We start from the raw sequence: 22,863 nt of genomic DNA, 5'->3' as shown, positions 1-22,863 counted from the left end.
TTAAAAATTTGGGGTTTAAAATCTTTGAAAGCAGAAGCACCACCCTGAGGCTTGCGGTATATGACAGCAAGCAAATATGTACAATGTTTTATTGATCTAATCCTTCTGGGCACATAAGAGCATATGGACAAAAACCTTTCCTCTCTTGGTGAGCCAGGATAAGTTGCTCTTTTGTTGGAGTACAGATCTGCCTGGGAAAAGAAAGGAAACCTTTCCGTAGATCAGACAGGAGTTATGTGTCTACAACTCCAATGGACTTTTTCAAAGCATGACAAAGGCAGGAGGGGTTCCACATGATCCAACAACAGAGCCTTACAGATGGTAAAGAAACAAGTTGAAACACCTACTAGTAAGAGTCACCATTGCAGAAAGTGATGGGACTAAGTCCAGCCATGCAGATGGATGCAGTATTAAATCTCATGCTCTTTCACCAACCTGAATGCAGTTTACCCTGCACACCATAGAAAACAACCTGCATGGTCAGATCTCCTTCATAAGTCTGTACTCGGTTTACATAGCAAGGTTTTGGTAGCGGGGGAATGCAGGGGCAGCCTCTGTGAGTACAGACCCATGTTGGAGCAGTTCTTGAAGAGCTGCTGCCTGTGGGCAGCCCCCGCAGGCTCAGTTCGGGCAGGACGGCATCCCGTGGGGGGGACCCCACGGGGAGCAGGGGCAGAGAGGGACCGTGAGGGAGCGGCGGAGAGGAAGCACTGGGGACTGATGGCAGCCCCCATTGCCTGTTCCCCTGCGCTGCTCAGCGGGAGGAGGTAGGAGAGGGTGGTTGGGGGGAAGGTGTTTTTAATTCACTTTTAGTTTCTCACTGCTCTAGTCTGTTATTAGTAGGCAATAAATTGCATGAGACTCACTTGTGCTGAGTTTGTTTTGCCCATGGTGGTAACTGGTGAACAATCTTCCCTGTCATTATCTCAACCCTTGAGCCTTTTTCATCGTATTTTCTCCCCCTGTTACCTTGAGGAGGGGGAATGAGAGAGTGGTTGTGGTAGAGTTGAGGTAGCCATCAGTGTGAAACCACCATAGGCCTCGGGACAGCCTTTCCAGGAAAGGCATGCAACATTCACCACTGTTCACATCAGCATAAGTTTCATTCTTTTGGACTACATTGCATTCATTGAGGATGACTTTCCCAAATTTTCTCTGCCTTATGACAAACTGATCAATATCACCAAGAATTCAGTACATGTAAATTACTTGGGGATTTGAGATATAGGATTTGGGTAACACATCTAGACTCTTGTTCTTGTTATATGACTGCAAGTACTCCTGTAGTGTGTAGTTCAGTGTAAAACAGCTACACCACACTGGGAATGATATTCAGCTTTTCTGGGAACTGGAATTAAGCCACAAAAAGAACAAAAGGCAGTCAAACTCTTTCCATTGTTACTGTGAGCTCTGGTTTGAAGGTATTATGATTTCTAGCACATGAAATAAGTTCAAGGGAAGCAGGTCATTCCTGGGTCAGGCTTACTTTCTGGGTCAAAAGCAAAGAAAAAAGTTCTGAATCACAGTGGCTATTAATAAGATCAATGCAACAGTAAAATGAGATATGCCAATGTAAATTTGTAGTATTGGCAGCATGAAACGTTACACTTAGATTTGTCTAATTTACTCCTTTGTCTAGCTTCATTCAGTGATTACACAAAAGTCACAGTTGTCTGAAGTAGTAAATACAGCACTAGTTCAAACATTTCTTGATTATTTTTTCTTTTTTACTTATCACATAAATGAGGAAAGGAAGCTTGTTCCTTTTAAGCTTGCATTGAACTTGGTGTGACATTTAAGAGAGTTTGCCCATCACTGGTGCAGTACATGGCACTAACACAAGAAGTAGCAATGCAGGTGTTGCACTGAGGTGCAGAAATATGACCTGAAACATGTCACAGACCTATTACTCCCTGCAATCATTTGCATTTACTTATTTTGCAGCATGAAACTGTAGAAAAGGATGAAGCCACATGGAAGACTCCCCAAAATACACAGGCAAACCCAGCACATGTCAGTAGTTTTTACTATTTTGTCTGTAGTTCTTTCCTTTTCTCCATTTTAAGGCATTGCACTATGTTCATGATAAAGACATAGTAGACAGAATACAGCCAGAGATTAGTTTGTGAATGTCTGAACATTTGAACATGTTCATAAATCACCAGCGTTGGCAAAGGCTGGCCCCTGAGCTTCTCACACAATGTTTGGTTGAATTCTATGATTACAAAGCCATATTTTAAAAGCTCATTTTAAACTTTACCACACGTAACTGGCATTAGTTGCAACAATACATAGAAAAAGAAAACTGCTTAATTTTTAGTAGATTTTTTTCTCCCGACCTTACTAACAGTGGGTATGTTTCTTCTTCCCAGTTACTCTGTTCACAGTTGGTTTATAAGGTCAAGCCTTGGTTTCATAAGCTGTATTTTTCACTTAAACTTTCAGGGTTTGTCCTTTAACATAAAAGCAGTAAAGCTGCTGGCAGAGCCTTTGTGCTGTTTTTGTCTGGCATAGAGTTAATTTTCTTCATATAGGCTCATGAGGTGGTGTTTTGTATTTACGATGAAAATAGTATTGATAACACACTGATGTTTTAGTGGTTGCAGAGCAGTACTTACACAGAGCCAAGAACTCTTCTGCTTCTCATGCTGCCCTGCCAGCAAAGGGGATAAGGGTGCACCAGGAGCTAGGAGGGGACACAGCCAGGACAGCTGGCCCAGGCTGGCCAGAGGGATGTCCCATACCAAACGGATGGCCTCATGCTCAGCAATAAAACTGGGGGGAGTTACCTAGGGGGGCTGCTATTGCTCATGGACTGGCTGGCCATCTGTCGACTAGTGTCAAGCAATTCTGTTCTGTATCACTTGTTTTCTTGTCTTTTCTTGATTTTTTCCCCTTTATTTCCTGTTAACCTGTCTTTATCTCAGTCCACAAGTTGCCACACTTTTACCTTTCTGATTCTCTCCCTCATCCCACTGTGGGGGAGTGAGCGAGCGGCTTTGTGGGGCTGAGCTGCCTGCCGCATTAAATAAACCACAGGAGATGTACACTTAACCGTGGGGGCCAATGGCCAGACTAACCCTAGTGTGTCTCAATACAGGATATTCTTTATCCCACCAGTAAGAAACATGAACAGCTTTTAGTTCTGAGTGTTTGCTGCCCTCAAGAGGAGAACTTTAATAAATATATGATTTGTGATACTACTCTGTTAGAACTAATGACTGAGGGGTATTTTTTTATATTTTGCAAAACAAAAGTGCATCCCAGTCACTACATCACTGGCAGAATATGTCTTTTCTGAGTTTTCAGAACCTGAAACAAGTAGCTTTGGAGTTATTCTTATTTTTAAGCCAGATAAAAAGAAAATCCATATGCCATGTAGCTGAAACCCCACCACCGCCACCATAGACTTTCAAGTGGAGCCTAAACAAGGATGTGGAAGACAGATCCATGCAGGGTTACTTAACAGACAAGCCTCATCATGTTTAGGAAATATCCTGAAAATGGTAAAAGGTTCAGAGAATATTCACAAACATCACTTATGTTTGTCCAGGATACTGGATCAGATGGACATATTAGCCACTCCTAGGTTCTGAAATATATTCTTCAAGCATAGGTGAAGTAACCTAAGAAATGACCCTGAGGAGACGTGTTCTCATTATCTTCTGGAAGGAGCTCTGTGCTGTTCAAAAAAGGTATTTCCTGGAAATAGTCAAAATCTTTCCTGGAGATTCTTGGCATTTTGTTCGCTTAGCAACATTCTACCAGTGAATTTCTAAATTTCTTTTAGATTCCTATCTAGTGACATCTTTGTCTTTCCAAGAAAATAGAAGAGTAATAAAAAATGGAATTAGAGGGTAACTTAAGAAAAACAAGCAAGCAAACAAACAAAAAAGGATTAGTTTGAAGATTTAAGCTTGTCTATTCATTTATTTACTGGAGACAGTGGCAGGTCTTACATTTTTTAGTTCATGGGGACCTCAGCAGAAAATGTTGTATCAGACGTGTGCATCTGTATGTAAATCATGGAGATTAAGTGAACAGTACCATAAAAGTCAAGAACAGCATAGATTATGCTGCTCTTTGTCACCCACTGGAAAAGCGTGGGGCTGGGGCGGGGTGGGGGGGGGGAGAGGAATCCATTACCACCTTGTACAGGATCTTATAGTTTTCTCCTATGCTTCCTTTTCTCTTATGCCATGACTTTCTTCATGTCTTGAGGAGAGCCAGTGAAATCCCTGCTGAGGGCTACTAATTGTGTTCAGGAATTCATTTAAAAAAAAAAAATCTAGAGAAATTACTTACAAGATGTTAAAAGTTGCTACCTGCTGTGACTAGTTTGTATGAGGTTTGTAGTTGCCTCCATTTATAAATGGAGGTAAACTCCCACTGAGTATTTCTGCCACTGCATGTGGCAAAACAAAAAAGGAAAGATTTAAATGGGGGAATGGACAGCACTGTCTGTAAGGTAAGAGCTGCTCCTATTTGGAGAGTTTTCTCACAAGACACCCTTGTATGAAAGGAAATTCACTGTAACTTTTCGTATCTTGATGCAGTTCTCTTTTTATTTTCTTTCAAGACCAGCTTTACTTTAAGCAAATTCCTCAGTCCCGACTACTGGAATCCAATAGCTGCTCCTCATTTCCTATTTGTGTAAGCCAAAGAAATACTTGGTGCTCAGATTTGTCCCTTATGGAGATAAAAGCTAGAACTTTAGAGTTCAGAACATCTACTGTTTAGTTAAGGTTCATCTATAATAAAAAACTGTCAATAATGTTGTAAAAGTGGCTACAAGAAATTTTCTGTATACTCTTTGTTGGCTTACTGCACGGTTTCTGTCTAAGAAAATAGTTTCAGATGTCTCATGTATTTACTTCTAAATAAATAAAGCATTTATAAATCAGACTCTCCTGAGTTCCGTCATAAAGCGTATGAAAATATTTCATATATGTACGCATACATATGTTATATTTTTCAGCCTTTCCAAGATGGGGCTTTAGAGTTTAAGCAGGTATGGGAAAGCTTTGAAAACAGCTTGTAAGGATGTATGCTTTACTTTCAAGCATAAATAAGCTTGAATTGCTATACTTAATTCTATAAAATTGTAACTTGCACAAGAGTATTTACCTTCATAAATTTGAAAGGAAACAAAGCTGTGGTGTCTTACAAAATCCAAATAATTAAAAGCATAAAAACACCCAAATGACTCTCATTTAACAGAGTATGTGCTGCTGCAATGCTGGCTGCTTGGGCAATCACTCTGTTAATATAATATTCCTGTGACTGCAGAAATTTAATATAGCAGAAATCAATGTGAAACTACGGGGATGAAGACAACTTATGTCATACAAAACCAATTTGGGTCATTATGTTCATTATCTCAGAGATTTTACTCCCTTACACCCACACATTCACTTGCAGCAAAATGTGTGTGTCCTAGTGGTCTGGCCAATTCCACTTAGACATGACACAGGGGACAAGGGACATCAACTCCTAACTACAGTTCTTGATTTCCTCTTGCTGACAATGGGTGTTGGACATCATTTTATACTCTTTAGGAGTTAGTTACCATGGCATCAAGTTTTGCCTGAGAATCTTGCTTACTTTACCAGAAACCTTAGGGAAGGTTGCTACCCGTGGTCTGGTTTCCTCATTTGGGTACCCTTGTGGCTACGGCCTTGCTGTAAATTTGCTGACATCCTCCTGTTATGAGTTCCAGTCTTCTGCTGAAAAGTCATCATGCTGTAGCCTCATCGGAGCTCAGGCCATCCAGTCCTGATGTAAACAACCCATTCCTTGGTGTTTAATCCTTTGACTGATATTAGTCGTGTCCTTAGTTATCAACATATAATGTTCTTCAACGTTTGGTTGGTATTGTTGCTTCTGGTGCTTTTACATACATGAATTTCCATCATAATCCACTCTACTAATCTTTATATTTCAGTTACACATCTCTACATAGTATGCAAGACCAAGTATGGGAAAAAGGCTTAATTCTGTTTCAAGGTTCAGAGAAACCTGAAAAATCAATCTGCACGCTCACCTCTAGGAAAAGCAAGTACATATTTATATCCAACAATTTCTTTGCTCAGTTCTACAATGAAGTTAAAGACCCTACAGCTCTTCTTGCATCTGTCCTACACTGATGAAGGCATGGTTCTCTCAGTTTCATTTATGTTCTTAAACAGAACATAATAATTTGGCTTTGAATGCTCTCTGGCTAGAAAACTGATCATGGAGGCCACATTTGCCAGATCCTCATTATTCTGTGCTATACCATTACAAACCTCAGCCATAAGTAATTCTCTCTAATTCCTTGGAAGGTCTGTCTCATTCTTCACATGTGGGGCAAAAAATGCATGTCTAATTTTCTTAGGGAAGATAAATTTCAAGAAAGTCTCTGCGATTGGAACACAACCTCCAATGATTTGGATAATTACTTGGACGGAATGCTCGCTATAAGTGTCAACAGCCAGCTGTGCTTGGCTGAGGCCCCTCAAGCTTCTTATGGCTGGAGGGGTGCCAAAGCCCTGAGAAATTCTTTGAGATATTCCCCATTAGGAGAGCTTCATGTTTAATACCAAATTTCCTTATTTGTAGATAGCTGATGTTACTTTGGATTTGGAATATTTCAGAGCGACACAGCAATGTACTGAAATGACGAGCGCAACATAGCAATTGCAATATATTGTTGAAACACAACACAAATGTAATTGCCATTATATGGTCTCTATATGGTCATTATTACAACACTGGGCGTCCCTATCACAGAGGATGAATATGTGGGTTGAAACCAGACCAAGCCAGTTGCTGTCTTCAAAATTCATTTTGTTGGTTGTTCAGCTTTTATACTTTATAGGTTTGTTGACTTGCCTACACCCTTCTCCACCCATGCTTTTCTCTACTCACCCATGTTTTTCTCTACTAATTATCTCAGGGAATGCTGTTTACACAACCCAAAAACCCACTGGTACAGCTGGATATCTAAAACAAAGGTCACTCTCAACACCCTTCATACTAAGGTAAGTTCAGCTTTCTTTATGATAATTGGTGGTCATTCCTTAAATTTGTCCCTGAGCCCATCACCCTTGCACATCTCTTTTGAGTCTTCTTCCATTGCAGGGGTTTAATGTAACAGGGTGAAATTCTCTCCTTTCCTTCTTTTTATACAAAAAATAAAAAAATAAAAAGTGCAAACTTGAAAAAGGCTCATTAGTTACAATGAAGATAAAAGGATTTCAAGGAAATTTTTAAAAAATCAATCAAACAATCAAAAAATCTGGATAGGCTGGACCGATGGGCTGAGGTCAACTGCATGAAGTTCAACAAGGCCAAGTGCCGGGTCCTGCATCTGGGGCGTAACAACCCCAAGCAGAGCTACAGGCTGGGAGATGAGTAGTTAGAAAGCTGCCTGGCGGAGAAGGACCTGGGAGTATTGGTTGATAGTCGGCTGAATATGAGCCAGCAGTGTGCTCAGGTGGCCGAGAAGGCCAACAGCATCCTGGCTTGCATAAGAAGCAGTGTGGCCAGCAGGTCTAAGGAGGTGATTGTCCCCCTGTACTCGGCTCTGGTGAGGCCACACCTCGAGTACTGTGTTCAGTTTTGGGCCCCTCGCTACAAGAAGGACATGGAGGTGCTCGAGAGAGTCCAGAGAAGGGCAACAAAGCTGGTGAGGGGTCTGGAGAACAAGTCTTACGAGGAGCGGCTGAGGGAGCTGGGGTTGTTTAGCCTGGAGAAGAGGAGGCTCAGGGGAGACCTCATCGCTCTCTATAGGTACCTTAAAGGAGGCTGTAGAGAGGTGGGGGTTGGTCTATTCTCCCATGTGCCTGGTGACAGGACGAGGGGGAATGGGCGAAAGTTGCGCCAGGGGAGGTTTAGGTTGGATGTTAGGAAGAACTTCTTTACTGAAAGGGTTGTTAGGCATTGGAATGGGCTGCCCAGGGAGGTGGTTGAGTCACCATCCCTGGAGGTCTTTAAAAGACGTTTAGATGTAGAGCTTAGTGATATGGTTTAGTGGAGGACTTGTTAGTGTTAGGTCAGAGGTTGGACTAGATGATCTTGGAGGTCTCTTCCAACCTAGACGATTCTGTGATTCTGTGAAAAACCAACCATACCTATAATTTTGTACCAAATGGCACCTTAGAGGACCATCAGATGTTTGAGGTTGAACTGGTACTGAGTTGCAGATTTTTGCTGAGGCCAGTGTCTTGCCAAATGAACCCTATCTTAGTTTTTCAGCACTAATCAGTTATTTTAAGTCACATTACTGAGAAAATGTTTAAAGCAATATATGAACAGTTCTCCATATGAAAATAATTTTAGACAACTTTTAACAACTTTGTAAATGAGAGCATAGCCTAAAACCATAGGCTGGGTCTCAAGAGTCTGTGACAAAGAGCAATAAGAATTCATTAATTTCAGCTTCTGATAACTCCAACAGGCATATCTGAAGTATGATTATGTGGGAGAGTAACAGCCAGCTGTTGTGACTAATGATCTCATCATTTAAGATGTATACAATAATATTCTTATCTTATACTTATCAAGGAACAAACTTGGCAACCTGACCCAATCAGGTAAATAACTTTGTGAAGACAAAGCTGAGGATACATTTTCCAGGAAGGAAAGACTTGTTATCAGAAAGATTTGTTATCAACACTAGAAGATGGGTATGTGTTTCTCTCTACAAAGAAAATATCAAAAGTGCTTACTGCATAGATCTGATGCCTTTGTCCATCCCGAACTGTTCTGTACTAATCAAAGAACAGAGTACTAGGACTGAACCTTTTCTGACAATCTTTATGAAATAGATCCACCAAAAGACTTACACAGGCTTGTAGACATCCACTTTGTGGAAGTCTCAGTATGAGACCTGGTAACCAAAATCTAAATCCCGTAAACCCAGTTCCCTGCCAGAATGTGTGGCAGACCGTGTGCTAACAGCAAGGGCTCTCCATGCAGCATGTCTAACCTAGGAGGGACCATCTCCACTCTGCACCAGTACAACCATGCCAGAAGTGTCACAGGAACCTGTCCCAGCAGCTCCTGACTGCTTTTGTGGGATAGTTTTCAGCCAGGTTAATTCCCTTATATAGTCCACTGCAAAGCCACACCACCACAAGAGACTGGGGAAGCAGAATGAGACCGAATGGCCACAGAAAGGCCAAGAACAGGTGGGAAACCGTTCCTTCTGGAGGACCCGTGTTGATTTGCACTTACATGGGACTCATGAGAGCCAGTGTGAAGGGAAGAGAGCCAAAACGAAATGACAGGAGTTAGGTACACCTTGCTCTCCAACTCTTACAAGGACCATCTATCCCTCAGAATTAAATACGAAAACTAACCCTCCAACATGAAGTGGGAATGAGGAGGGACCTTTACTGAACACCTCAGTAATTAATGAACTCACTCGGAATATTGAAGTCCCTCCCTTGCCTAATGTGTTTTGATTAACAGCCTTTGCCCCTGGTCTAACTAGTAGGCTCATTTGTCCTTCCAACATGTTGCAACTGAGGCAAGGTTGAAAGAAGATATGAGTGGGTGAAATCTGTAAACCAGAGATCAAGGTAGTTGCTTGCAAGTGAATTTTAAGAGTTCTTGTGCTCAGCTCCAATTGATACTTTGCATAGAATAATTCAGTGTTAATTAGAGAAAGAATGAAAACCCCAGTACTCCTGCATCCATGTCAACGCCTGCACTACCAAGATACTGGGTCATGTTGCCTCTTGCTCACTTTGGGATACTTCTATGTAAAATAGAAAAGGCTGACTCAGAGAAAACCCTGCAGCAGCCAGAGCTTTTAGTCTGCAAGCTCAGACAGAAGAGAGATCTGAACGCAAACATCCAACTTCTGGGTGAAACTTCAGGCAGAAGACGCAGCAAGTATCCTCAGCATCCTTGTCTGAAGCATGTTAGGGCTGCTCATGAAATCAGAGGGGATTGTCTCAGTTCTGTGCCCTGGCAGGCCTAGCATGAGCAAGGTAGAGAACTTCTTAGTGCTGTTGAGACTGAAGCAGCTTTGCTGATTCTCAAAAGCAGACACAGAAGCCCACCTGCTCTGAGGGGGGTGCCTTTAATGCTGCTGTCCGAATCAGACTATCCCATCACAGCAGGGAACCTGTAAACAACATCTTTGGCAGTGGTGGCACATTTTTGCCAAAGCACACGATAGACACTGTACCCAGTAGTGTTCAGAGAGCATGCTGTTACACATGCTTATCATCCGGTGACCTGGAAGCCACTCTCTGGATGGAAAATGTGCATGAAGTTTGCCATCCTCAGAGATGAACCTGGATGGAGTACCACTTGTCTACAGAAATCAAGCTACCTGAAGCTGTTTAGATGTTGTGAGGAGGCCTAAAACTTATTTCACAGTTGAAGAATAATTAGGGAAAATGAGCAGCCATGGCTTTCACTGCTTTCAAAGACATCTGCAAATCATGTGCAACTTTCAAAATCCGGGTCCTGGGATGTGGCAGCTGTTGCTTACTCTTTTGCTTTGGCTCACTCCCCAGATTCACATACAAACAGCCGAAATGGTTCCTAATATGGGGATATGAATCTATTTAATGCAGCGAACCCAGATGAACTGCTGTATAAACTTAGATCCCAAGAGAAGCTAAATCATTATTCTAATGACCAAACCATATTGTCTCAGGAAGCTTTGTGAAAAACTCTTGAGTTTTCAACATGGCAGCTTTACTTTTGCCTTTCCTTTTGCAGAACAGCAACAGTATTACTTGTAGCAAAATAAAGATCTATTTATTACAATTCAGAATATTAGATACGGTAAACTTAATCAGTGTTGAGAGAGAGTATTACTCTTATAAAACAAATGTGCTGCAGACTTATTGTAAAAAGCCATAGAACCAAACCAAACATTAGAAACTTGAGAAGCCCAGAATTAAATGTAAAATTCAAAAAAAAATCTCTTTTTTTTTTCAGATCTGCAAAGGCTCAGTAAGATGCACAGGCTTAACCTTAACCCTGTATCACAACACATAGCATTTTTGTTAAAACACGGTTATGAGTTTTAAAGACTGTAAATTAAATCTGTTTTTCTTTTTTCTCTCTTGGTACTGTTTCAATCTGTTAAAAGCTGTTTGGCACACCTTCCTCATATTCTGATTTTTCCTGTAGAACCTGCCCTGCTACTTGGCAGTGCACACCACTGAGTTACAGCTATGTGTACAGTTAATGTGCCTGATAATTAGATGATTTGTTTGTGATATAACTCTGAGACGAAGGCAATAGAACAGTGCAGAAATTTTCAGAGTTAGTAATAAATGTCTCTGAATTGCAACATACAGCTTGTGTATTGCATGTGATAGGAAATATTTTGAGAATTTGATGTACTTGGATGTCTCAAAATGTATTAGTAATTGGAAATATTTGACTTCTGATGATCTGAATGTGCTGCCAGAAATACAAGTATCTCCCATTGATTTGTATTAGCAATGACACATAGAAGGAAAACTAAACCCAAACAGGCAATAAATTAGATGTTACCCAAGTGAATAATGACATTGTCAGAATAATTGTCTCCCGAAGTAAGATCAGTCAGTGTTTTATGTAATCCCAAAAAATTTGAATATGGCTATCAGACACCAGCAGTATTCTAAGAAACAGTCAATCATATGATATCTAGACATCAGAATTTAAAATTTTGACTTTTGATTGAAAGCCAAACAGGGAAGCAGATGGAGCTCCACAGTAAGTACATACAGTACAGCTTTGACTCTTATATATATATAAACATATATAGAGAGAGAACATATATTTTTAAGGCAGTGTTTTTCGGGTTTATCTTGGTACTTTACGTGAATAAAAATTCTGTAGATTTCTAAGGCTGGAAGACCTTGATGAGCTGGAAAATATTGCCAATGGTAGCCCAGAAAATAGGGAAAAAGCATAATGTATACCACTGTTTGCTGGGAAAACCAAAACCAAACCATAACTCAGAAAAGCCCCAGTCCCCTTTGCTTCATGGGGAGCACGACACCCAGATAAATCCTTTTCTCTCCTCAGTGTGACTCCCTGAGCAGAAACCTGCCTGGGGAAGGCAGATACCAAAGGATCGTGCTGTTGTGGCCCATTGAAGCGGGTAAGCAGGCTGGGGCCAGGCTCTGCAAGTGGGATGGATTTTCCCTCAGTTCTTTATAGGTTTGGTTTCTGTCACTCTGCAGTTGATTTTGTTTGTTTGTAGGTTTACAAGTTTATTAACAATGAGGAAGGCCGAAAAGCAGCTTTAAAGACCCTCTTGGAAGCGGACGTTTTCCCTTGGCAATCTCACCAAAATTTTTATTTGGCCCTCATCGCACCCTTTGGGTAGTCAAGGGGGGGTATGAAAAGATGGGGAATGAATGAATAAATAAATAAATAAATAAAGGTCACACAAAGCATCTCGACATCCTCTTTATTTATAACTGGCGGGAGCGGGCTCAGTCCCGAACCGCGCTACCCCCGCGTCCCCTCAGCGTGGCGCATGCGCAGGCCCCCGCTCCGCCTCCCCGCCCCAGCGCGGCCCGGCCTGCCCTCGCGTGATGGCGGCCGCCGCCGAGGAGCCGTTCCCCTTCCACGGCCTCCTGCCCAAGAAGGAGACCGGCGCCGCCGCCTTCCTCGCCCGCTTCCCCGATTTCGACGGCCGGGGGGTGCTGCTGGCCGTGCTCGACACCGGCGTGGACCCGGGGGCGCCGGGCATGCAGGTAACGGCCGGCAGAGCGCCCTGAGTCACCGCCGGGGCCTCCGCGGTCGCCGGCCGAAGCGGCTGGGGTGGGCTGCTGGAAGGAGGGGGGGGGGGGGGGTGTAGGTTATTTTTTTATCATTTGTTTATTAACGCTTCTTCATCGCGGAGCTTGTCCGTGGGTTTTTATGTCACCGCTGCTCGTGGGCTCTTGTCAACGTGTTTCCGAGCAGATGTGGCGAGGGAAGCCTCGGGAAATGGTCCTCACGCGACCCGCCTGGGTGTTGGGGCCTTTGTGTTAGCTGAGCGGCGTTGGTGTCCGCCCTTTGTTTGGCACGGGCACGGGTTTTGTCTCAAGTAACCTGGTGCAGGGACCTGGCCCTGGCGTCTGTTTAGTTCAGCGTTCATAAGTAACTCCTGATGTGCTTCAAGGGAGTAACAGGGTTAGTGAGGAGGGCATTTGGGGTGGATGGTGGGACTGGGCGGCTGCTGTAACTTCAGTTAAGCTGGACTGAAGCTAGCCAAAAACTAGTCAAAAAACAAAAGGGATACTCCCTGGTCTGTCCATGTCATTGATAATAGGCAGTTTTGTAGATGTATATATATGTATGTGCATATATAAATGGGATGTGCATAGTTCTGAAGTTATACATGAAAGCAAAATGCCTCAGGGGTTGTAAATAGGAGTAGTGAACCAAAAAAACATGAGTTCATGGGCAATAAGGGGATGCTTTACTTTGGCATGGATTAAAGAAAATAGGTATGGTGAAGACTGAGGTCATGAGAGTTCATAATAATCTGTTAAAAGTCTGAGGTTACCTGATTTCTTTATCTGGAAGATAAAATATTAGGGAGTGAAGCAAAAGATTTGCAGAGAACTTTGGAAAGAGAAATACAACTTCTAGTGGATGAAAGTGAGTTTCAGGGGGTGCTAGGGAAGCACATAAAGAAGCTGTCTCTGTGCTCTTCCCACAGTGCCCACCTCATGCAGCTGGCAGCATGCACTTTGCTAAACTACAGAACGTGGCAGCTTATTGCACAGGGTGTGGGGAATTACAAGGGAGATGCAGGCAGTGCATATTTTGAAACAGAGCTTCATAAATGTTGCTTCAGAAGGAGGATGTCCTCGCTCTTTGGTGAACCAGGCAATTTACATTTTGCCTCCCCAGAATAAGGCGGTATCCTGGGGCGAGCATACTGCACAGTAGGCGCAGTCATGTGGTGACATGCAGTTTCCAGCCTTGGGATGCCTTTTCCCTCCTGCCCTCTTCTCTGCTGCTGCTTTTTCTTGCTGTCAGACATACTGCTGGTTCTCAGTGTGGCGTGGGGTTAGAACGTGGAGAATTGAGTCAGTTGTTTAAAGCAAAAAGAGGGCACTAGGCAGCAAAGTTAATAGGCATTACATCTTTTAGTGGAAGTTATTGTCAATAATAATTAAAGGCCAAAATGAGCTACCCTGTTTTGAGTATAGTGGGGTTCTTAGTCAAAACAAAAACAAAGGTCACGTTTTGATGCTCCACCGTGTCTCATTCTTAGGTAGGTTTCCTTTGCCTTGTTATTTTATAATTTGGTTTGTCAACACCGATAATGTAAATGTGTGGCATGCAGTCAGTTGCTGAGGGACAGAATGATTTAGGGTCAGAGTATGACAGAGGAGTACCTTTGTGTTTATATATTTCCCTGGACATTTGCTGCTATGCAGACATTAGTTACTGGGCTTTACAAACCTACTTGCATCAGCTGTATTTTCTTGCTTTGCTACGTAAAATGTTAATCCAACTTGTACTTATTTTCTTTTCCTTTCTGAATGTCTTGTAGCTGGTGTCCTAAAGTGAACTTTCTCACCTAGACTTCCATTGCTTTGCACTCTACCTGTTGCCACCAACTCACAGTTCAGTTTGTCGGCTTCTTTCACGCTGCTTTCTTCCCCTCTCAGCAGAATCTGTTTCCTAGCGTTGTCTGCCAAATCCTGGCTCTTGATTCCTCATTAAGGCACAGTACCTGATGAAATTTTGTGTGGGCGCGGAAGTTTAATGGAGTGTTGTGGTTGTATATGTATTGTCTTTGTTCATCCCCACCCTGTCATTTCCCTGTTGCTGCTGTTGCTTCTTGCTATATTTCACGATAGATAAGTTGTATGGTTGGATAAAAGTATGCTCAAATGCATCTGGCTTTGCCTCTTTAATGCGGCATCATCACAGGGAGTGGTATTCCAGTACTTTTCTTATACTTATCAGCTGCCAGCATTATACACATGCTTTATTGTTAAAGTGTTCAATTTACAACTTCATGTGTTTTACAGAGTCAGAGCTAACATGAAATCACATTTTTGAAACTTCAATAAAAATGTATAAACAACAAAATCATTCTGGTATTAACAAGTAGATTTTTTTTTTTCAAATGATTGTAGGAAAACCATGATACAATGGAAATGATACAAAGGAAAACCAAGTACAATTGTGGTTTTTTTTTATGGATGCATTATAAAAATTTTTTCATTGCGTAGAAATTTTCTTTTTTTTGAATTTTATTGCAAGATGTATTGAAACATACCTCCTGTCTGTAATACATTCAGTACTTCAGGATTCTCTGATCAGACAAGGAAATTGATCAAGTTCACATTGATTTTATTTCTTCCCTCGGAATTACAGGACCTGAAAAAAACAGTTGAAATCTGAGTTTCACTGTAGCATTACTATTGGTGGGCACCATGCCAAGCAGCAGCTCATGTCCGCAGAAGAACCCGTATCAGTTGCTTGCAGTGAATGACTGACTGGCTGGCTCGCTGCCACTAAGAATTGAACCTTGGACCTTTGCAACTCAAACGCTTAGTTCTATGTGGCTGACTGAAAGACTCCGATTTGTTGATTGTAATGGCACAAACACACGTGTGTGTTTGGACCTGCTATTCAGTGGGAAGGCAAAGAGCTGCGTAGTGTAGGAATTGCACATAGCATTTCTGGAGTGGCTGGGAAACAACCTTCAAAACTATCCAAGCTCACTATGGCATAAATTGGTGTTCAGGCCACCTGTTGCAGTATAACTTGTCTGCTTCGCACACGTCACCTCAGATTATGTTTTCGTTCTTGTTTTCTTGTGCTTTGATCACTGAACAGCTTATTTTTCAACATGCCTCTAACTAAAGTGTCTGATTCGGGTAATACCTTGCTTTATTAGTGGAGCAGCTCTTGACTTTCCTGTGAGTAGAGGCAGGCATCTGAAGACATTGATTACAAACACAAGAAAATTATACTTTGTGTGAAAGCCTATGCACTGAATTGCCTAAGTACGTTTTCCCTGTTGCGTAACGATTGTTCAGCAGATGTTTTAGCAGGTTAACATGTTTTTAGTGGTTTTCATAACTGAAGTGAATTTCTATGAACAGACTAGCAGGGGTGGTTTCTGCAATGAGAGCTGTTCTGTTTGTTACCTTCTGGGAAATAGGAATCAATGCCCTGTTTGTACTTGTTGCAGTTGTTTTTGACAGCTATTAAACCTGTTTTTTACTGGGGGGGAAGGGACATGGGGGCAGTTGTTTGCTGCTTTGTGTTGTTCTAAACCACGAGAGTTTGAGACTTTGGAGTACTTGTCCTTATTTGTTGAGGTGTGATAGAAGCCTGGTAATTGTCTTTTTTGACAGCAGGAGTGACTTACGAAATTATTTGATCGTGTTGTTTGTTTCTGCTGGCTGGAATCCACAATTCCAGAGCATGATTTGTGCAAAACTACCTGCCATGTGTGTTATGTGTAGGATCAAGATTATTCATAGAGCATGAAAGAAAAAATACCAAATATTTAAACAGTAGAAAACAGCAAATGGTGCCAGAGTTCTGAACAGGAAGCTTTTTTCCCTGCTTTTGGTACAGTTGTTATATAGGAGGTGTTTGATTTCTTTATCAATCTTTAATGTAGACCTGTAAAACTAGGTGCTTATGGCCAGTTCCTGTTATCCTTCAAGCAGCTACTTCTGCATATGGAACAGTTTATTTGCTGAGTAAACTGATATAATAGGTGAAGCATGTTATTACAAGAAGATAGCATTGAATATTTTTGCCAAATATGTAAGGGTCTTAGTCATACTCTTAGTAACTGTACAGTAGGTTCCTCTAGTTCGTTGGGGCTTTAGGTGTGTCAGTAGTTTCTTTATTTTGCTGTATATCTTGTAAAAAACTGTTTGCCCTGCTAACTGTATTAATTCTCAAAATTCATTGGAAGTCAAATGGTGTGTCATTCTTCAACGTTATGTGATATTTTCCTTCACTTCTGAAGCTCCTTGTATTGCTCCTGTTTGATCCATTTGGTTCTTTCCCCTTAAAAACACTATCACTGCATCTCCCTGTGGTTGGGTAGACTTGGACTCTTTCCCAGTAGGAAAACTGGACCTGCCATAATATCCATTAGGGCTAGTTTTCATTTAATTGGAGAAGGCTTTGAAGCTGTGTTCATAAACTCTGTCTAGCAAGTCAGCTCTCCTTTCTCCTCACTCTGGTAAAACTATTTCTTACACAGTATTAGGTATATATAGCTATAGCTCTGAGCACTTCAGGTTTATTAAAATATGACACACAGTCCTTGTAACAGAAAAATAAGATGATGATAGTTTGAGTTCCTGCTAGATTTATGCTCAGTTAAGACTCAAGCCTGTAACTACATGTAGTTCAGCACCTTTCATCTTGCTAGGTTTGTGCTGTCATTACTGTAAACTTGGCTGGAGCAGTAGGATGAAAGCAATGTTGCCAATCACTGGAACATAAATAGTAGTTTTTGCAAATAGCAGTTTTGCAAATCAAGGGAAAATTTATAAGGCAGGAAGATAGACGTGTTGCTCTTAGTTCGAGGCTTAACTGCTTTCAAGCTATTTTTAGGTCCTTCTGTTAAAGATTAGGTGGTTAATAAAGTTACTTGATATTTTTATTAATAAAAAATAAAAAAAAAATGATTTGTATGCTAGAGGCTAATTAACTGAACTTTCAATTTTGCTGTGCTTACATTTTCAGATTACAACTGATGGGAAGCCCAAGATAGTTGATATAATTGATACAACGGGCAGTGGTGATGTAACTACATGTACCGTTGTAGAACCTAAAGATGGGGAAATTATTGGTCTTTCTGGAAGATCCTTAAAGGTGAGAATCCGTGTGGTGGTACAGAGAGGCATCTACCAGCTTTTCTCTGAATTTTATGTGGAATTGATTGTAACAGTGAATCTGTTGGTCTCTTCCTGTTGTTATCAAGGATGATGGTTCTGGTCTGTTGAGGGCCTAAACTACACCAAGATGAGACGTTAAACATTGAGCTTTGTCCCTGTCAAACTCTTAGTAACTCTTGATGACAGGGTGTTTCTCCTTGTTGATAGTACCTGGTGTTGATTGCCCTAGATCTCTACCTAAAATGTTGATACTGGGGCTGTGTTTTGAAAGTACGGTGGGCAGCTGATAAAGATGTTTTGACTGCAGTGCCATATTAATTGATACTGATTTATGATGTACACAAGTCTGTTCTGCTAAGCTCCCTTACATAGTAGTGATTTGGTTGTTGTTTGCTTGTTTGTTTTTGATGCCATTAGTTAACCTATTTCTGAATATACTTTTTTTTGTAGATTCCAGCAAACTGGGTAAATCCTTCAGGCAAATATCACATTGGCATAAAAAATGGTTATGACATCTATCCTAAAGCTCTTAAAGAGAGGATTCAGGTAAGAAAACTCATTTTGCTTTTGGTGTATAGTCATACTTTACCGTTCTGATGTGGAAGTTTTTCTAGAAAACTACAGTGTGTGCTTTGCTAACATACAGGCTGCTACCCAGAGGTTGAGAGGTGTCCTTTAACTGATTTCTGTGAAGTTTCAGTCACATCAGGTGGTCAAGTGGTACGCCTCAAATTAGTCCATTGAGGCAAAAAAAGTCTAGACATTCGGGATACTTTTTTTTCCTGTGTAGCAATTGTTTACTTACAGTATTATATCGAACCTTTTAGACATTGTGTCTCAAATCAGAACTCGCAAATGGCTTTGTAGTTTTCATACTTTGACATATGTATTGAGTAACACAATTTTATATTGCAGAAGGAACGCAAGGAAAAGCTCTGGGATCCTCTTCACAGACTGGCTCTAGCAGAGGCCTGCAGGAAACAAGAGGAATTTGATGCTGCTCATAGTTCTCCCTCCCAAGTTAGTATACTTCTAAATAAGTTTGTAAACTTGTTTATGATTTGTTCCTGGTTGAGAGAATTCAAATATTTTTATTAGATGAGTGAAAGAAAGAGACTTGGGATAATTTACAAGTGCATCTTCTGACTGATTTTAAAAATAAATGGATGGGTGGTTGTTTGATTTGCCTAAAGTTGTTTACTTTCTAAACTTGTTATCAAATATGAAAAGGGCATTAGTTCAAATACATAGTACCATATTTTATTAAGTTTTATTTTTAATTCTAGATGGTAGCCTGAGGGAAAAAAAAAAAGTTGTGCTCAAAGTTGGAATCTTGTAAACATATCCTTTCTAAAAAGTAGATACTTTTTTGTTGAAGTACCAGACGTTCTTTTGGGCAGTTCCATATCATTTAACAATCTGTTAAAAAAAAAAGGGGGGGGGGGGGCATTAAATGTGACAGAGAAGTTGGAAATACTTATACATACCACACCAAGAATAAATAGTGCATTTTTGGAGACCATTGAGGTTCTAGATGTTTGTGACTTCTGTCATAGTCTTGCATTTTTGATGAAGTAATGGAACAAATATATAACATTATAGTGATAAGCCATATTCCTTTCTGATTCATACCTACATAGTAATGATTTAAGAAATGATCTTAACTGTATTTTATTGCCTTGTTAGGTAAATAAGCTAATAAAGGAGGAACTTCAAAATCAAGTGGAACTGTTGAATTCTTTTGAGAAAAAATATAGTGATCCTGGCCCAGTATATGATTGTTTAGTATGGAATGATGGTGAGACCTGGAGGTAAATACCCCAACTTGTCTAAAATGTCTTGTTTCACATGTAAAGCAACAGATTGCATTAAAGAGTGTGTTAATTTTTACATCTGGCTCCCTGTAGAGGGCTTAAAATTTGCTTTAAAAAAATCCTTCTGTATCATGATAAACTTGTGATCCTAAATGAAGACGGGGTAGAATTTAAGTCGTACTGAAATCAATACAGTACAGAGTTTAAGCTTGTGGGATTTTCTTCTGAGGCAAAGAGTAAAATTTATTTTAGTATCCACTGGAAATAGGAAATTAATAATTTAAAAATGCATAAATCTATCTGCACAAGCTTCAGAATGTAATATGTCACTTTTCTTGACTGTTAAAGTGTATCATACAAACCAGTAGCTAAGACTTTACACAAATATTTGTGTACCAGTACTGAACATCTAGCTTTACTAAAATTTCCTCAAAGAAAATGTGTGAATTTCCATATGCTTGCTTCACAAATAAATTTATTTGAATTTAGTAGCACCTGAAAATCAGTTTATTTAGAGATCTTTGTTTCTGAATCAGTCTGTAAAAGGCTGGGTTTAAAAATATTGACTTAAAGATGTAAGATACCGTAAACACAGGACCAGGCCTGTTCAAGCCTTTGTGTTGCTCCTGTGTGAAGACAGAATAACTGGAAGTATATAGCAGATGGAAAATTACCTTTTTGTTGTTGTCAACAGAGCCTGCATAGATACAACTGAGAGTGGTGACTTAACCAGCTGTACGGTGTTGAGAACCTACAAAGAGGCTCAGGAATATGGATCTTTTGGAACATCCGAAATGTTGAATTATTCCGTGAATATATATGATGATGGAAACCTTCTTTCCATTGTGACAAGTGGAGGTAACTGAAAGTAATGTTAAGAAAACTTTGCTGCTGAGGACGTATTGTGAGCAACAGCAATTAATATTGTCTCCTGGTTCTGATATTTGCAGTGACTTAAGGCAGTTTATTAATACAGCACTCACTACTAAGGAATTAAAAATAAGTATTCAGATTTCCTGTGGTAAACCCATAATGACATCTTGTTACTAAACTTGCTCGCGTTTTTGTTTCTGAAATATAGTCAACTTTTTATCCATATGTTTATATACATAGTGTATTCATAGTTAGTTACACTAGGATGTTCATGTATCTTACTGGCGTATGCTTACAGTAGTGAACTGTATTTCAAAGAAGTTTGTTTTTTTCTTCTTAAATGTAGGATGATTACTGAATTTCATTGCTGTTCTTTGTGCTTTTATAATTTAAGAATCTTAATTAAAACGTCTGTGATGTGGGCCTTAGTTTTTATTTTGATTTATCTGAACTTTTTTGTGATGGCAGATGTCACTGTAGCTGTAGCTCCAACTGCTCTCATCCCATGTTTGTGCATTCTGTGTACAGTCCTATTTTGTTTTGGAAATATCCTGAGTGGTTAAGGTAGTATGGATGTATTTGATTTTAATAACGTTCTAATTTCTTATGAAACTGTCTTATCTCAGTAAACTACAGAAACAGTTCTGGTTTCTAAATAAGTGATAATGTTGTGAGATTCCTTTTTATAGTTATGTGCAGTTTTAATTCTAATTCTTTTTTTAATCCCTACTATCTGGGTATTTTAGATATAATTTTTGTAACTTTTGAGTAGGAAATGTTGAGCCTTTCAGGTAACTTCTGTTAGTGGAGTTAATTAGTTAATAGTTCCTTCTCTTATCCTGCCTCCCCTCAAAAGCTGTTTTTGTTTTGCAAAGTGCTGTTCTTTACTGGCCTCTTGTCTCTTAGTATAATGCAACTTTATTTAAATAAAAGTAATTTGTATTATAGTTCAGTAAATGAAGGTGAATTGAGCAACAGTGTATTAAATTGGTATAAATACAGTTCAATAAACATAGAGTGCTATGGCTTCTCATTTGCTCAGGAGCACATGGAACACACGTGGCTAGTATCGCAGCTGGGTACTTTCCAGAAGAACCAGAACGAAATGGTGTGGCTCCTGGAGCTCAGATTCTTGCAATCAAGATTGGTGATACAAGACTAAGTACAATGGAAACTGGCACTGGTCTCATAAGAGCTGTGGGTATTTCACTGGATAAATTATTAATCTCAGCAGTTTAACTGAAGTATAGAATACTGTGGAACACTTTCTGCTTCAGTTGTTTATAGGTTGTGGTTTTTATTGTCCTATTTAATTACCAGCTTTAAAAAAAAATACATTTTCAGGCATATCTTGAGACTAGTGTTTTAATATAGAAGGTTGTTCAAGGACTGGAGTTTTTGTTCTTTTTGGTTATAGGGAAAATGGCTTTTTAATGTAATTTACTTTAGTCACTATGTTTTGTAGAGTCAAAAGAAATAATTCCTTTTTTTTGAGGAAATGTTCTTTGCTGTTCCATAACTGACTTATTCTAGACTAAAATGTATTTTCCTTTTTCTTTTTACTTTATCAGATGATAGAAGCAATAAAATACAAATGCGATCTTGTCAACTATAGCTATGGAGAGGCAACGCATTGGCCAAATTCTGGGTAAGTGCTACAGTGGTTAGTATAAAGTGTGTTAACAATATGGAAGTGGAATTCCGAGTTTTGGTTTTGTGTAGATGTTCTGTCAGTAGGAATGAATTGTGCAGGCCCAATTGGTTTACTCATTTAAATATCTTCAAAAATTATGTAAACATACTGAAAGTGCTATGAATTTATAGTACAAAGAGTATTGTAGAATAGTAAAGAATTCTTTTAGTGGGAACACCACACAATCTGTGTTGGTTTTTTGTTTTTGTGTTGCTTTTTGTTTGTTTGGGTTTCATTTTTTAAACTTAATGTTGCTACATGATTGTTACTCCCTTGTAAAATAGGAGATGTTTTTTGTGGATAACTTCAGTACTGGAACAAGCTCTGCTTGATTTACATATTATGCAGCAGACTGCATAATATTCCTCTGTGACTGGTCCTGCAGAGATTCTGCTTAGGAATCGTGGGAGTTTTCCTATGTGGTGGGGGGGGGGAACATATTGTTGATTAATTACTTTTTTTTTTCTCTTACTTCAGGAGAATTTGTGAAGTAATTAATGAAGCAGTGTGGAAACACAACGTAATCTATGTTTCAAGTGCAGGAAATAATGGCCCTTGCCTTTCTACAGTCGGATGTCCTGGTGGCACTACATCTAGTGTAATAGGTACTTTCCCCCCACCTCCCCCCAAAACCAGAAAATTGATGGGATTC

At 40.1% G+C, this 22,863-nt stretch overlaps 1 protein-coding gene across 3 annotated transcripts in view; it reads left to right on the top strand.

The window, feature by feature from the left end:
• The first annotated feature begins 12,455 nt into the window (after positions 1-12,455).
• TPP2 (tripeptidyl peptidase 2) overlaps positions 12,456-22,863 on the top strand; it is a 48,754-nt gene continuing 38,346 nt past the window's right edge. Inside the window, exons 1-9 of one of the 3 annotated variants that reach the window (XR_014574561.1) lie at positions 12,456-12,704; positions 17,680-17,808; positions 18,282-18,377; positions 18,747-18,851; positions 19,518-19,642; positions 20,340-20,503; positions 21,561-21,715; positions 22,090-22,166; positions 22,689-22,816. Coding sequence is in view for 2 of the 3 variants with exons in the window: in XM_083808036.1 (XP_083664162.1) it covers positions 12,543-12,704; positions 17,680-17,808; positions 18,282-18,377; positions 18,747-18,851; positions 19,518-19,642; positions 20,340-20,503; positions 21,561-21,715; positions 22,090-22,166; positions 22,689-22,816 (1,141 nt within the window). In the remaining variant the exon portion in view is untranslated. The remainder of the gene's footprint in view (positions 12,705-17,679; positions 17,809-18,281; positions 18,378-18,746; positions 18,852-19,517; positions 19,643-20,339; positions 20,504-21,560; positions 21,716-22,089; positions 22,167-22,688; positions 22,817-22,863) is intronic. The other 2 variants (XM_083808036.1, XM_083808037.1) reach the window with 2 other exon arrangements.

Source organism: Anser anser, assembly GCF_964211835.1.
Source record: "Anser anser genome assembly, chromosome: 1".
Taxonomy (NCBI): Eukaryota; Metazoa; Chordata; class Aves; order Anseriformes; family Anatidae; genus Anser; species Anser anser.
Note: the sequence above shows the minus strand (reverse complement) of the source record. Positions and strands in the feature narration are given on the sequence as shown.